The sequence below is a fragment of the Anser cygnoides genome, chromosome Z, assembly GCF_040182565.1.
Source record: "Anser cygnoides isolate HZ-2024a breed goose chromosome Z, Taihu_goose_T2T_genome, whole genome shotgun sequence".
In the NCBI taxonomy this organism is placed as follows: Eukaryota; Metazoa; Chordata; class Aves; order Anseriformes; family Anatidae; genus Anser; species Anser cygnoides.
Genome location: NC_089912.1, coordinates 23176209 through 23190228, shown reverse-complemented (window position 1 = coordinate 23190228; position 14020 = coordinate 23176209). Strand labels below are relative to the sequence as shown.

Here is a 14020-nt window from a genome sequence, read left to right as displayed (position 1 = left end):
TTACCTCTGTTTTTCTTACTGTGACTCTGCTTCCACTTGAAAGGCATCTGCTGTGTGTACGCTCAGCTATGTGCCCCCTTGTTTTTTGCGAACTGAACGAGACTGTTTCCTTTAGTGCTTTCTAGAAACTCCTGGGCCTTATGCAGAACACACTCTGAGTGCAAAATACTGATACAAAATGGAATTTCCTAGCTTTTTTTCATTCATTTTGTTTCCTTCTTCTTAATATATTCCTATATCCTTTGACATTTTTATGAGTGCAGAATTCTCTGTGATTTTAGCAGGAGCCTGGCATGTATGGTGGCAATAGGATAGCAGCCAAAATAGCTTTCTAATACCTGTTATTGTAGCCTGTAGGTGTTGTATCTTCACTGGATGTTATGTGAGCTTTTGAAACCACTAGCCATTAGCTGTCACTTCAAATATTTCATAGTGTTTTTTCCCTCCCAAGAATCTAATTTTTCCTGTGTCTGCTGAGCTTCCTGTCCTGCTACTGATAGTTTTGTTCCACAGAATTTATTTTCTTCTCGCAGTTAGTGGGTTTAGAAAAAAATATCTGTTCTCCAAACATCTCCAATCATCATAATTACTACATGAGATCTGCAGGAATTGTCTCTTACTTTATACAAAGATGCATGTGCAAGCATGAACACAGATGCACATATAAGTGTAAAAACAGCCTCTTTGGCAAAACAGCAGCAGGACCTACGATAATCAGTAAGATCAGTAAGAAGAGCAGTTCCATCCAGTATATAATAAAAAGGTAGAAAAAAAAACAAAGCCTCCAAGCCCAAACAGATAACATTTGGTTCACTGTTACTGTTTTACTATGTTTCAGTAGTTCTGAGCTGCCCATGCTAATTTATTTGTGATGTAAGTGAATATATAGCAATTCAATTCAAGTGAAGAATATATTTTATTTCTGAAATTAATTACATTCATTTTTAAAAGTGAATTTTAAAAATACTTTAAAAGGGAATATGCTAGATTAAATAACATCTTTTTATCTCAGCTCATTTGCCAATGTCACAGAGAGGAAGGTTTACCTCCCTAGATATGAAGAAGCAAATTCTCACCAGTTCTTACTGTAGACCTTCTGAGACTGTGATATCCCAGGTTGTACAATAGAACTGAAATAAAACCTCCAGCAGATTAGTTTTATAACATGCTGTGTGATTAGTATGACCTCTTGTGTTAAACACAGGAATATTCATTTTTTTATTTGCATAATAAAACAATCAAGCAAACAGATGAGATATCCAAAAGCTAGTAGCAGCAGTGTGCCCTTGCCAGTTCTACATATGAAAGTGATTATCAACAGGAGATATATTAAAATTGGGATTTGTAATTGTTATGTATGAATTAGAAAAATAAACGCAATCATTTCCCCATGCAGAACACAACTATCATGTATTTCTAGTCTATCAAGATTTTAAAAAGATCAATTTTTTCTTCACAATTTCATAAAACCTTGCATGACCAGACTAGATGAAAATACAGGACATAGACACAGTGACTTCTAAGTAAAACATGGAGATTTACAAATTTGGTAAAAAATCTGCTATGGGAAACTAGGTCCTGAGATCTTCTGTTAAAGACAACATGCAAGTACCCCTAACTGAATACGAAGGACATGACATGAACAGAAAAGCAAAGATGAAACCTGAGAACATTTAAAGCTTAAATTACTTCAGAAAACATAACAACAGGACAGTAGCTCTGTGCAGGAGCTTTATTTACACAGTGATATAAGCACAGGCTCCCTAAAATTTTTAAGATCCATGCGATTCACGTGGTTGAAAACACAGGCAAAACAGAATCACTGAGATGGAATTACAGCACCATGCTTTTGCAAGCAAACAGTGGAAGACGTGAAGCAGTGTTAAACGTCCTGTTCACCTTTAAAATATGAGCTTCGTTTTATTTTTATTTATTTACTTGTGTGTGTGTGTGTGACTCTGGTGCTCAGGAGAACTGGCTGTGATGGAGATCATCCAATTACACGTTAGTGCCATGGTATAATTTAAAACCACGGAGTGATGTATTTGGAAAGTGCTTTATCATTCATGTAGGAATGTGTTGGTGGATTTTTGTTCAAAACTTGATTGTTGAAGGAATTTGGTATTTTCACAAGGCCTCGTGCTGCTGTATATTATGTATACTCCAACCGTGGGTGCTCTTTTCCAGAATAACCTATGGTGATACTTGTTAATTCAAGAATTTTTGGTCCACCTACGTTTTGGACCCATGGTGTGCGCTACATTAACGAGGGCTGTTTGACTGTGCGTGGGCAGGGCGTGCTTGTTTTAAAAGGTACACCTGGGCTAACGAGGAGGTACCTGAGATATAAAAACTTCCTGACAGTGCTTCCCTGGGCTTCTTACCAAGGCAGGGCACCTCGGCTTGCTTCTCCTAATGCAGTCTGTAGTTTCAAAGGAAGCGGGTGTTGTTTGAAGCACGGAAATTACACGGATGCGGGCTTTTATCCCAGAAAGCGCTCACAAATTTTGTGTTTAATGTTAGGGAGAAGGCAAGGGTGTAAAAAAAAAAAAAAAGCTTACATTTTTGCTGTTTTCTCAGCCTCTAAGGGCCTGATGGAGAAAAATAAAGACAACGAGAGGGGCCCGCGCTATGCTCCGAGCTGGGCTGCAATTAGCCCACTTGTAATCAAATCGCTTACCTTCCCCGCGGTCCGCTCCTCAGCAGCCTCCCCTCTGCCACCGGGGCGGGGGGGGTGGGTTGGGGGGCAGCGGAGGGGAAGGGTCGCTCCCCCCGCGGGGTGCCTGCCGGTGCCGATCGTGTGCCGCTGTGTCTTGCAGGGCGGCGCTGGACAGCTCCGCGGCAAGGCAAGGCACGGCACGGCCGGCACGGCACGGCACGGCACGGCAAGGCGCCCATGTTCCGGAGGCGGCGCAGATGTGAGCGGACGGGGACGGGGAGGGGGGGGACTGGGGAAAGGGGGAGGGGGGGACGGCCCCGGGAAGCCCCGGGCGGCCCCGGCATCCCCCGGCGGGGGGCTCCGGGGGGCGGGGCCACGGACTGGGCGGAGCTACCGGGTGGGCGGAGCCACGGGTGGCTGGGGCTATAGGGCGGGCACGCGGCTCCGGGGGGGCGTGGCTCCGGGAGGGGGCGTGGCCCCGGAGGAGGGGGCGTGGCGTGGCGGGGGTCCCGGCGCCTCCCCCACCGCCTCACGCCGCTGCCCCCCGCCCCCCCCGCCCGCCCCGCAGGTGACGTGATGCCCGTTGTTTTGGTCGGCCCGACCAATGGGACGCGCCGCCCGGATTCTACGGGAGCCGGGATGGGCCCGTGGTGGCGGCAGCAGGACGCTCCCCTGCCGACCGTCACGCATTGCGCAGGGTGCACCACCGCCCGGTCCTGCGGCGGCTTTAACGGCCCCGGCATGGAGGCGCCGCGGCACTTCCCGCCGGGCTTCGGCCCCGAGCAGCAGCAGCAGCAGCAGCAGCAGCAGCAGCAGCAGCAGCGCCCGCCGGCGGACAAGGCGAGCCTCCAGCAGCAGCAGCAGCAGCAGCAGCAGCAGCAGCAGCAGCGCCCGCCGGCGGACAAGGCGAGCCTCCAGCAGCAGCAGCAGCAGCAGCAGCAGCAGCAGCAGCAGCAGCAGAGCCCGTGCCTCCAGTGCAACAACTGCGCCTACTACGGGGCTGCTGCGGCAGCCGCCGCCGGGGACCAGCTGCCGCTGCTGCTCCGCGCCTCGTCGCCCCTCGCCCTCCGCACGCAGCCGTCGCCGCTGTCGTCCGCCGCCTCGTCCCGGCAGGGCAGCCAGCTGAACGTCAGCGAGCTCACGCCGTCCAGCCATGGCAGGCAGCCGCACCAGTTCGCCCAGTACCACCAGTGCCACAGCCTGCAGCAGCAGCAGCAGGCAGCCAGCCCCAGCAGCAGTGTCAGCAGCGGCAGCACCCACCTGCACCACCTCCACCACCACCACCATCATCACCACCACCACCAGCAGCAGCAGCAGCAGCGCCGGGAGAGCAACCCCTTCACCGAAATAGCCATGAGCAGCTGCAGGTACAACGGCGGCGTCATGCGGCCGCTCAGCAACCTGAGCTCGTCCCGCAGGAACCTCCACGAGATGGACTCCGAGGCGCAGCCGCTGCAGCCGCCGCTCCCCAGCCCCGCCGCCGCCTCCTCCTCGGCCGCCCCCGAGATCGTGGTGTCCAAGCCCGAGCACAACAACTCCAACAACCTGGCCCTGTACGGCCCCGCCGGCCCCGGCCCCGGCCCGGGCGGCCCCAACAACGGCGCCAGCAAGCCCAGCAAGAAGAAGAACCAGAACATCGGCTACAAGCTGGGGCACCGCCGCGCGCTCTTCGAGAAGCGCAAGCGCCTCAGCGACTACGCGCTCATCTTTGGCATGTTCGGCATCGTGGTCATGGTCATCGAGACTGAGCTGTCCTGGGGCGCCTACACCAAGGTACCGGGCCCCGAGCCCCCCAACGCCACCCTAGGTCCCCGTGTCGTGTGTGTCTGAGGGTCCGTGTTGTCTTTCTGTTGCAGGAGTCGCTGTATTCCCTCGCTCTGAAATGCCTTATTAGCCTCTCCACCATCATCCTGCTCGGGCTCATCATCGTGTACCACGCACGGGAGATCCAGGTAATGCCTCCTTCAGGGGACGGATGGGTGTTGGCAGGGACACGCTGGTGAGGCGATGGTTTTAGGGGCAGCTGGTGAGCAGGTCACACTTCCCGCTGGCTCAGAAAGCACAGATAGAAGCTCAGCGCTCACCAGAGTTTAGTGAATGCATCCCAACCCTGGATGGACAGGCGGCAGGCTGCATGAACACACATACATACCAGAGAGCTCTGCCTGTTCGGTACTGGTACCTGCCATTGTGCTGTAGGATCCCTTAGCCCTCATGTTATAACATGCTTCCCATATGACATGCCTGCTGTCTTCTGTAACAGAGGTACAGCAACAGTCTTCTGTTTCCCGTTGACTAAATTTCATGCTATGTGTTTTCTCTTGATGGCAAGGTTAATCATCTGCACGGTGCGAGATATGTAGTCTTCCCTGTGCTGCCTCAGGTATAGCATACTCCAGGAGAATATTTAAAAAGTGGGGGAAGACTTATGTCTGACCTGTCTTACTTAACGCCGCGCAGTCACTGGGAGTGGGACAGAGGAGAACTGTCAGGAAAGGTAGGGCTAAGGGTAGGAGGAACATACTGGCTGAGGCTGTAGAATAAGTCTAACAAATGCTGTCACAGGTTCTGCCCGAGAGACTTAGTTCTAATATCTGCTGTAAATCTTTTTGACCAAGATATTAAAATTCATCGTTTCAGTTAAACTGAAACATACAACAGATAGTGTTCAAAGTTCTGAAGAGAAAAATGCCGTACTCGTAGATCTGTCCGTGCTTTTGCTTTTCCTAATTAGAACCACCTTCAGCTACAGGCTGAAATGACAGGCTTCAAGGGCAAAGAAGACTTTTTCAGTGGTAGCAGTTAGTAAAAAGAGAAATTAACAATTGTTTAGTTCCCGTCTTCTGCACAAATGAATGCTGTAGTTCCAGTGCGAAAGGGTACCATGCTCTTCTACTTAAGATAATGTTAGAGAAGTATTACGTTACTGAAGACTCTTTGCCGAATTGGATACTGTTGTGAAGTCCTTACACATGCAAAACTATTTCTGGCTCAGAACCCAGTTTCTTTGTGTTACTATCAAAGGTATTGAAAGCTGTTTAATAATATTGTACTCAATAAGCAAGTATTCTGGTGAAAAAGTACTCTATAAACTACCAGAATACTGATGAAGATAGTTCTTTATCCGCGTAAATAAGTGTTGCTGCTGCATGTGGGAGCCTTCTTCTCTGGTGTGCTGTCCTACAAGTGGTGCTTGAAGCGTTAAGAACAAAGCTTGAAAGAAAGCACTGCAAATGTTTGAATTACTCAAGGCATTTTACAGAAACTTTAAATGGAAATTCTTATGTAGGATAACTGAATAGCTGTAGATCTCTACATGCATCAGCTTGCACTAAGTAATTTCTTTGAGACCTCTATTTTTTTTTCAGGTTAGTAGTTACATTTTTTTTCATTCTTTTAGAGATGTTTTATCTGTCAGAAAAAAAAACAGTCTTAAACTTAAGATCTAATTTCTTTTTATATTGGTCGTTTCAAAGAGCTTCCTCATGTATGAGACTGCTTGGAAGGAGTTATGCAATCATGTGACTTAATCAAGGTTAACATAGTTTTCAGTGCTGCCTGACAGTGTAGAACACCAGTATAGCTGCTGTTAAAACAGTAGTGCTCTCTGTTTTTGTCTGAGGGACTGCAGTAGCCATGGCAAGACCTGGAGTGAGCTGCAGACCCAAAGAGCTCCGTCATTCATTTGGAAAACGGAAGGGAACTTCTGTTTTCAGGGAGCCTGTTAGAAGGAATGAGCATAGTACCACCCTTAGCTATCCTGTATCTGACACCTTTTAATTTTGGGACAGTAAGTTTTGTACACAGATGTGACTTTTTAAAAATAAGGTGAAGAACGCGCAGAACAAAATGTACATCCATCTACAGCGGTAAACTTGTGTTACACCTGACATCTCAAAACAAGAAGTACCTTTAAAACGCTTTGTCTTAGGAAGGTGTGGAATCTATTCCAGGCAAAAGAAAATACTCTGTAACCCTGATAATGTGGTGGTTTTTAAATAATCGTTAAAGCTGACTATTTTCTGATGGCAAACTCGTCTTTAATTCAAGCAGATATCCTGCTAGAGAATCTTTCACGAATTACATCTGTAGAATCATGCCCACAGATGGCTGGTTGTGTCCTGGAGCACTGTTTGCACCGACTATTTGTCAGTCCTGTGCACGTTTAAACATTCTTTTCTAACTCTCCTCTGAAACATACTTAGACTTTACGAGTGAGTGTTGTGTAAACTAGCAGGATTTAATTGAGACAAAAAGAATTCTTCTGTAGAACAGAAGAACATCGATGTGTTGTTCTGTTTTCAGTGCAGGATGTTTCATACTCGGATGCACACTAACCACCCTAACTAGAAGTAGATTTTTCTACAAATCTTGAAAAGAAAATACGATGAGGAATAAGATGACAGTAATAATTATTGCTGCTTGCTGATTTAGTCTTCAGAAACACCTGATGACCTAAAACTCCTTCGAACAGCAATCTGCTTCTACATTCATTCCGGTAGTCTGTGACCTTGATTTATGGGTGGAAGTCCAAACAGCCCTGCAAGCCTGTGGCTGTGCCTGACAGAGTAGCAGGTGACTGTAGTCTTTGCATTATCATGACCTTGCCCGTACATTTTGCTCTGCAAACAAGTCATGCAGGCAGCAGAAACAAGCTCTTTGCTTGCCCAGCTGAACAATCTAAGGGAGTTGGCAGGGAGTTTTACAAAGACCTGCTGGGCTTCATCCCAAAACCCAGGAGCACCGCAGGGATGTGAGGTGGATGAGTTTTGTGCTTACTTCTCCTTTTCCCCAGTCGATCTGTGGCCGGAGCAGGGCCAGGGGCACCCCCATCCCGCCAGGGCCGGGGGCTCCTTGCCTCCCCTTCAGCACCGAGGACAGCTCCGGGCATGGTGCGGGGCTGTGACGGGGGGCAGCAGGTGGCGGGGGGCTCCCGCGGCACTGCTGTGCTACGGGGGTCCCGGCACCCTGCTGTGGCTCCACACCAGCCTGGGTGGGAGGGTGCGGCCGTCCAGGTGCCGCGCTGTCTTGTGGAAGGCCGGGAGTGCCAAAGGAGAGGGCTTGGTGGTTGTGTGGCGTTAGTTGTTCCAGCTCCGGAGCAGGGGCTGCTAATTTGATCAGTTGAGTTGATGTTAAGGCTGCACCAGTAGTGGAATGAAAACAGCAGGTTTAAGTGAAAAGTCTTAGCTTATGTTGTCCTTTCCAGAAAAGAGGAAAAAAATCACAAGCAAGGTCCCTTCTTCTCTCCCCCTCCCAGAAACAAGCAAAACAAAAAACCACAAACTGCCCTAATGATGTTGGAGTTGAGTGTAGTGACAACCCCAAACCTGCTTATTCTCCTTTTGGTCCGTTGTTGTCATGCCTGTCATCTTAAAAACATCAAAACTGGGAGACTGTAGGCTATTCATTACTCTGTCTCCAAGCTTTTGTGGTTGCTGATTCAGTTCTGCAGAGCAAGCGTCCTGTGTTAGGAAGATTGCTAGGAAAGATGTAACTCGTAATTATCCCAGCCTTGAACAGGTCTTTCTCTGACTGTTACTTCAGTTGAGAGCTTGGAGAGGTGAAGGAGGGAGCTAAGAAGGTAGCGTGATCCAATTATCATAATAATTTAAAATGTGTTAATTACCCACTTCACGCATAAACAGTTTGTTACTTAATGCTATTTTACATAATTAAAGCAGCAGCATGCAAGATGGTTAAAACTGCTGTTTTTTGACAGCTTACTATTCCATTCCACGTTTCTCTAATGGAATTTGCTCTTAGATTAATAATAGAATTTAAGAAAGTGTTGGATTGCACTTTACAGGGTAGCGCTGCAGGAAGGAGGTGTAGTCCTCCTATGTCCACTGGAATACTTTTGCTTTGATGCTGGACTACCTAGTTTATCCCTTCTGTAAATAAATGTTGCCTTCCTATTGCCTGGCTTTAATAATAATTGCCTGTGCTCTCCTGGACAGAATCTGAACCTCTTTTCCCACTGCCTGATTCAGATGCTCTCACTCATACAGGAAAAAATGGAAGTTGATGTTTTGTAGAAGTGAATAGAAATCCTCTCCTTTTTTAATGTGAATTGACAATTTCTAAGCACTTCTACGTCAGCATGAACTAGCAATACGTTTTAGAACTCCTGTGGAAGGTCATGCAAACTCAGAGGCTGAGGTTAGGACACTACTTTCACAGCAGATCCTCCAGGGCTGCAGGGATAAAGCATCTTTGGTTCTCAGATTCATCTGAAGTGATGGGGAAAATAATGTGTTGCTGGTAGATTTGGAATGTAACGCTTTCCATCTTCGTTAATTTTTTGGAAAGTTATCATAGATGGGAACTCAAATGTCTTGTTGAAGAATCAAGAATCCTTTCTTTGTTTAGCTTTTTCCTGAAAACTTGCAAAAATGGAACAGGCAGTACCAGGAAAAAAGAGTGGATGTTAATAAATACATTGTGTGAATAAATTCCATGATGCATGACTATAATAAAAACTGCTTACAGGACTTTCACTAGCCTACTGACATCAATAGAAAGTTCCTCAGTAAAAGTCCTGCATTCATTAACAAAAACTAAGTTAAACTCCCTTGTAGTTTCTCATCAGTAATCAAGCAGTAATGCGTCTTATGCCAGCCAAATTATGTTTGGTCATTTTGCCTTCACTGTGGTGGTACATATGCACCTCACTGGCTGTCTCTTTGGCGCTCTGTTGACTTCTTGTGAAAAGAAACAGAGCCTTTGTCTAGGTGTGTTGAACCATGAGGGCTAACAAACAGAGACTAAAACTCCTGCTGCAAAAACAAAAAGCAAGTCAGTTGGGTGACAGATGAAAATTAATAAGTAAATTTGAGTGATAATTTTATTCTGATCTAAAGCCTGTTGAGAATTAGTGGTTTCTTTCTGTTTATTACAACAGGCCTCGGATCAGGCAATAACAAAACTGATTATGTGGCAGTTTCCATCTAAGATACAGTAGCTTCATTTACAAACTTAAAAATACCTTCCACCAGTCACGTTTAATATATGTTCCATGCAGCAGAAAATCATGTAGGGATCCAGGGGCGCTGTATCTGTCAAATTAACACTTCGGCATATTTATGCGAAAAATAGTTGCTTTTAATTCCATTTGGTATGTTTTGGATGAGTTTATCTTTGCAGAGCCTATTGACCCAGAAGAAGATGCAAGTGCACGGTGTCCCTTGGAAGCAGCGCTGTTGTGCATTCGGCACGGAAGGCAGGATAGGGAGCCCTTTAATGTTGGTCAGCATCCAAAATCATCTGAATCTTCTGCGCTGAAATCACATGTAGGAGATGCTTATTCCCAACAGCCTCCATTAGTATTTATGAGGAGGTTGTACCTGACTGATGGTCAGGGCACTGAGTGGTCACTGAATGTACCTGAGGGTCAGAGCCTGACAATGCTTAAGATTGCCTGTTCCTATGCACTGTTGTTCTGAGCAGTTTTTATTAGGGCTGTTAGTTCGTCAAGACATGTGTAGTGATGTGTGGGAAGGTGTGTTATTCCCCCACTTGGAGGAGAGCATTTGTAAACAAAGATTAGATCATGTATTTGCATGAATTGCATAGTTTTTAGCTGAAGTTAGCAGAGATAACTGCTGTCTACAATCTTTCAGACATTCTGCATGAGCATCTTAGTATAGGAGTGTTGTACATATCTGATCCTTTGGCTATAGGGACTTCAGATCTGAAAATTCTGTCATGAGCTTGACAACAGCTCTGGTTTACCTAAATTTTAGTAAAAGTGTACCAAGCCTGACAAATGTAGATTAATGCTCTTGTGATTCTGGTTATGGTCTGTATGTGATCTACTAAATGTAGTATTCAGGACTTTGAATTTGATTTGGAACATGCTTATGGTCCATTTTGAGCAGAGACCAGAACAGGAGTGGCTGTTGTATAGGACTTGGGAGTTTCAAAAAGCTGTGTGGAAGCTGCTATGCAACTTCAGTCAGTTGTTTTCACCCTTGATTTTGATGATGAAAGTCATTGTCACACTCCCTTACTAGATGATGAATAACTGCTCTGAGCCCGTGAAGCTCCTTCTAAGACATAAATTACCCCTAAGAGAAGAGGCTGTAATTGATCTTGTAATTAGCTTTCAGGTAAGCTGGGTATATTGGTCATTGTACAAACTATCTTTTATTAACTGAAAAGGAACTCTGAAGTATGCAGAAGAACAAGTAATTCTGTGGGGAAGTAAATTATGTCTCTGTCTCTTGAAAAGAAAGAAGTTATACATCATGACAACACAAAGAAAAATAATATTTAATAACACTTTTTTGTTTGTTTTGTTTTTTAAATAATATAAGCTACACTTTGTTGAAAACATGAATGGAAAAACTTTCATTCAAAAATATCTATGTCAGTTTATTTTTATTGAAGTTGTGTAAATTGGCTTTGTCCAATTATTTTAATGAAAGCTGCATTAAGTAATTTATTCTTATCGCTGTCAGAAGATCAGAAGAGACTGTCATGAGAACATATCTACAGCTTGGAAAGAATGCTTAAGTAAGGACTGTGGTGAAACATAGGATTTTTACACTTTAAATAGAAGTATCTGAACCCATACTTCTGCAGCCAAAAAATGTTCACTTAATATAACACATCAATATTTAATATAGTACTATTTTAATGGAGATGCCAGGAATCACACAACTGTAACTTACTCATTCATTCAGCTCTTGCTTCTTGAATGGTCCCTGCAGTTGTACTCATTCATTGGTTTGAGCAGTCCTTAATGAAAATAGTTTCATGTCGACATTTTAAAAACAAAAGAGTGTGAAAGTTAGATACAGCGTGGAAGAGTGAAGAGGGATGAATTCTGAAGAGAAGCATTCTGCAGCAGCATCCACCTTCTGAGCTGCTTCCTTATCACATTCATTTTGCTGAAGATTGATGGATGCTTCAGAATGAAATCCCTTTAGAAGAAACACTAAGCTTTTTCATGACAAAGAGGAAATACACCTGTGAATTCCATGTAAAGTAAATCCAATGGCTAGGCGTTAAATACCTTTGTATTTGTAAATGGCCACTCTTAGTCCTTTTTAGCGTAATTTTTTTTTCTCTCTCTCATCCTTAAAGAATGATATTTTTTAAAAGAAAAAAGTTTTTTAAAAGTTTTTTAAAAGAAAAACTTGCTCTGTCAAAGGGGCACCTTCTAAACTTTTATGCTTGTTAGTACTGTAGAGCTGTCATGATGAAAAGGGGAGAGCTGGGTTCTGTGTTGTGTTCTTGATCAACAGAATAGCTTATTGATTTCTCACTGAACAGACATGATGAAGTTATTGACAGGAACAGGAACTGTGTGTTTCAGTGTAAATAGACACTGAAAAGGCTATACAGGTTTAACTCACAGTGTAATTTTTCTTGCAAAACCACCGTCAGTGTTAAGGATGCATCTGCAGGAAAGGACCTAGTTTGGTACTGAGTCTGGGTAGTCATGAGAGAATATTGAAGGCAAAGGAAGACTTTTTGTTTCTAAAAGAGCATGTTTGCAGTTTAAAAAAAAAAGGGGGGGGGGGGAATAAATGTATGTGGGCTTATGTTCATAGATATTATTGTCACCTGTGGGTATAGAGATTCCAGAGCTTTCTTACCTGCGGTGTGCAATAAATATTGTTGCTTGTAGTGTTTAAGCGTAGTTGCCTGTCTCCCGTAAACAGTTAACACATCAGTTCTGTGGTTTGATGGGTAGGTGTAAATCAGCCTGTAAAGAAAGAAATGCATGTATAACAAGCGTTTGTATTGTCTTTTTCATTGTTAAAAGGAGTTCCATGGATGAATCGTCACTTTTTTTTTTTTTCTGTAAGTTGATGTTTTTATGATGTTTTTATAAAGGGGAAAGCTGAGACTAAAAGTTCAAATGCTCTGGAAGTAATCTAGGGAAGGCTTTATATCTATATTTGAAGCTCAGGCTTGTCTGTCTTGTGTTGTTATGCTCAGATCAGTCATTTGTCACATAAATAAGATACTGGTGTTGTCATCCAGCCATGCCTGTAGCTTTCAAGAGCAGCCTGCTGTAGCAGATGTCCCAAACAATGCAGAGTAAAATGAATGGTGTGCTCTGCAGTATATCCTAATGAGATACTGTTGGGAACTTCTGTGAAGCATTTGATTCCTATTACCATTGTTTATTCCAGCTTCCATAACTCTGCAACCTCTGTCACATAGTGTTACTACAGCATTATGCACATCTACCCTATCCCTGACCTCTGACAGTAGCATCACCACAATTATGCATTATGAAGCAATACTTCATCTTCAGTCTTACAATAAAACAGATTCAACCTAGGGGGTGAATGGCATTTTTTGTTTTGAGAAGATCATTATATTTTTAAGAATAAGGTCTGTTGCAGCCAGGGAATGAGGCATGTCTTTAGTTAAAAATAAAAAATACATGGTAGTGTTGTTTCAGTCTGTACCTTTGCATCCATAACATACACATGCATAGAACTCTAGGAAGCCATGGGAGAAAGACTGAATGTTTATGTGTGGCTAGACAGCAAAAAATAAATTGTTTCCTATCAGAAACAAATAATAAATATTACCAGTAACAGCGATCACTAATGTCTGATAAAGCATTAGTTACCATTTTCACACCAGTCATGCACACTTAAGGTGTGTTTTAACTTCCAAGAAGACTCTGAATTTGCAAGTATCTATTTTAGTGGGATCTTCAGAGGTTCTCATGATACGATATCTTCAGGTGTCCTCATGATATGCTAAGGATTTGATCCTTAAAACCTTTGTCATTATTAAAATACCTCTTACTGAAGACTTACAGACTCTTGAACAGGCATGATTTTATGAATAAGCTAAGGAGGCTCTATCCACTTTTCATTTCGCCACAGAGCTACTCTATGCTGTAGTTGTAAAATTCCATTTTGGTCATGGAGCTGCAACACCCAGATTGTAGTGGGCTCCTTTGCTTGCAGATTCTTTTGTAGGATATTTGTACAAGAGTTGTTCTTGGGCATAAGGAATGGAAAAAAGGAAAAGGAGGAATTCTAGTTCATCCAAATTCCAGTACAGCTGAAAAGGTACTCCTGGCTCGCGTAGTAGCATGACCGCTACTACAAAATACGATCCTCATCTGAATGGTGTTGTGGCTAAAGTGGCTTCACAGTAAGCCCACCTCTCCTTTTGTTCTCATTTGGTTTTGGACTCATGGTAAAAGCCAGTAACTTGCATTCTGTTGTGATTTCTGCAATGTGATGGTTTAAAGTAACTAAATCCTTATGCAGTAGGGCAGATCTGGCCTGCTCCTCATGTATTCCCAGTTCAGCTTCCACGTATTTCTAATAGAGTTTAATTGCAAAACGTGGGGGGCGGGGGGGGTGGGGGGGAGGGAATTGA

The 14020-nt window shown here is 44.2% G+C and overlaps 1 protein-coding gene and 1 long non-coding RNA gene across 5 annotated transcripts in view; one reads left to right on the top strand and one right to left on the bottom strand.

Moving 5' to 3' along the window:
- Positions 1 to 2819, bottom strand: part of LOC106046538 (uncharacterized) — a 40245-nt gene extending 37426 nt beyond the window's left edge. The window contains exon 1 of the long non-coding RNA XR_001213274.3: positions 2681 to 2819. This is a non-coding gene — a long non-coding RNA (uncharacterized lncRNA). The remainder of the gene's footprint in view (positions 1 to 2680) is intronic.
- The window catches only part of KCNN2 (potassium calcium-activated channel subfamily N member 2), a 144028-nt gene that overhangs the window by 62016 nt on the left and 67992 nt on the right, over positions 1 to 14020 (top strand). For 3 of the 4 annotated variants that reach the window (XR_010827463.1, XM_066987798.1, XM_066987797.1), the window contains exons 7-9: positions 2820 to 2918; positions 3228 to 4432; positions 4516 to 4611. Coding sequence is in view for 2 of the 4 variants with exons in the window: in XM_066987798.1 (XP_066843899.1) it covers positions 2897 to 2918; positions 3228 to 4432; positions 4516 to 4611 (1323 nt within the window). In the remaining 2 variants the exon portion in view is untranslated. Of the gene's footprint in view, positions 1 to 2819; positions 2919 to 3227; positions 4433 to 4515; positions 4612 to 14020 lie in introns of those variants that run through there. The other variant, XM_066987799.1, reaches the window with a different exon arrangement.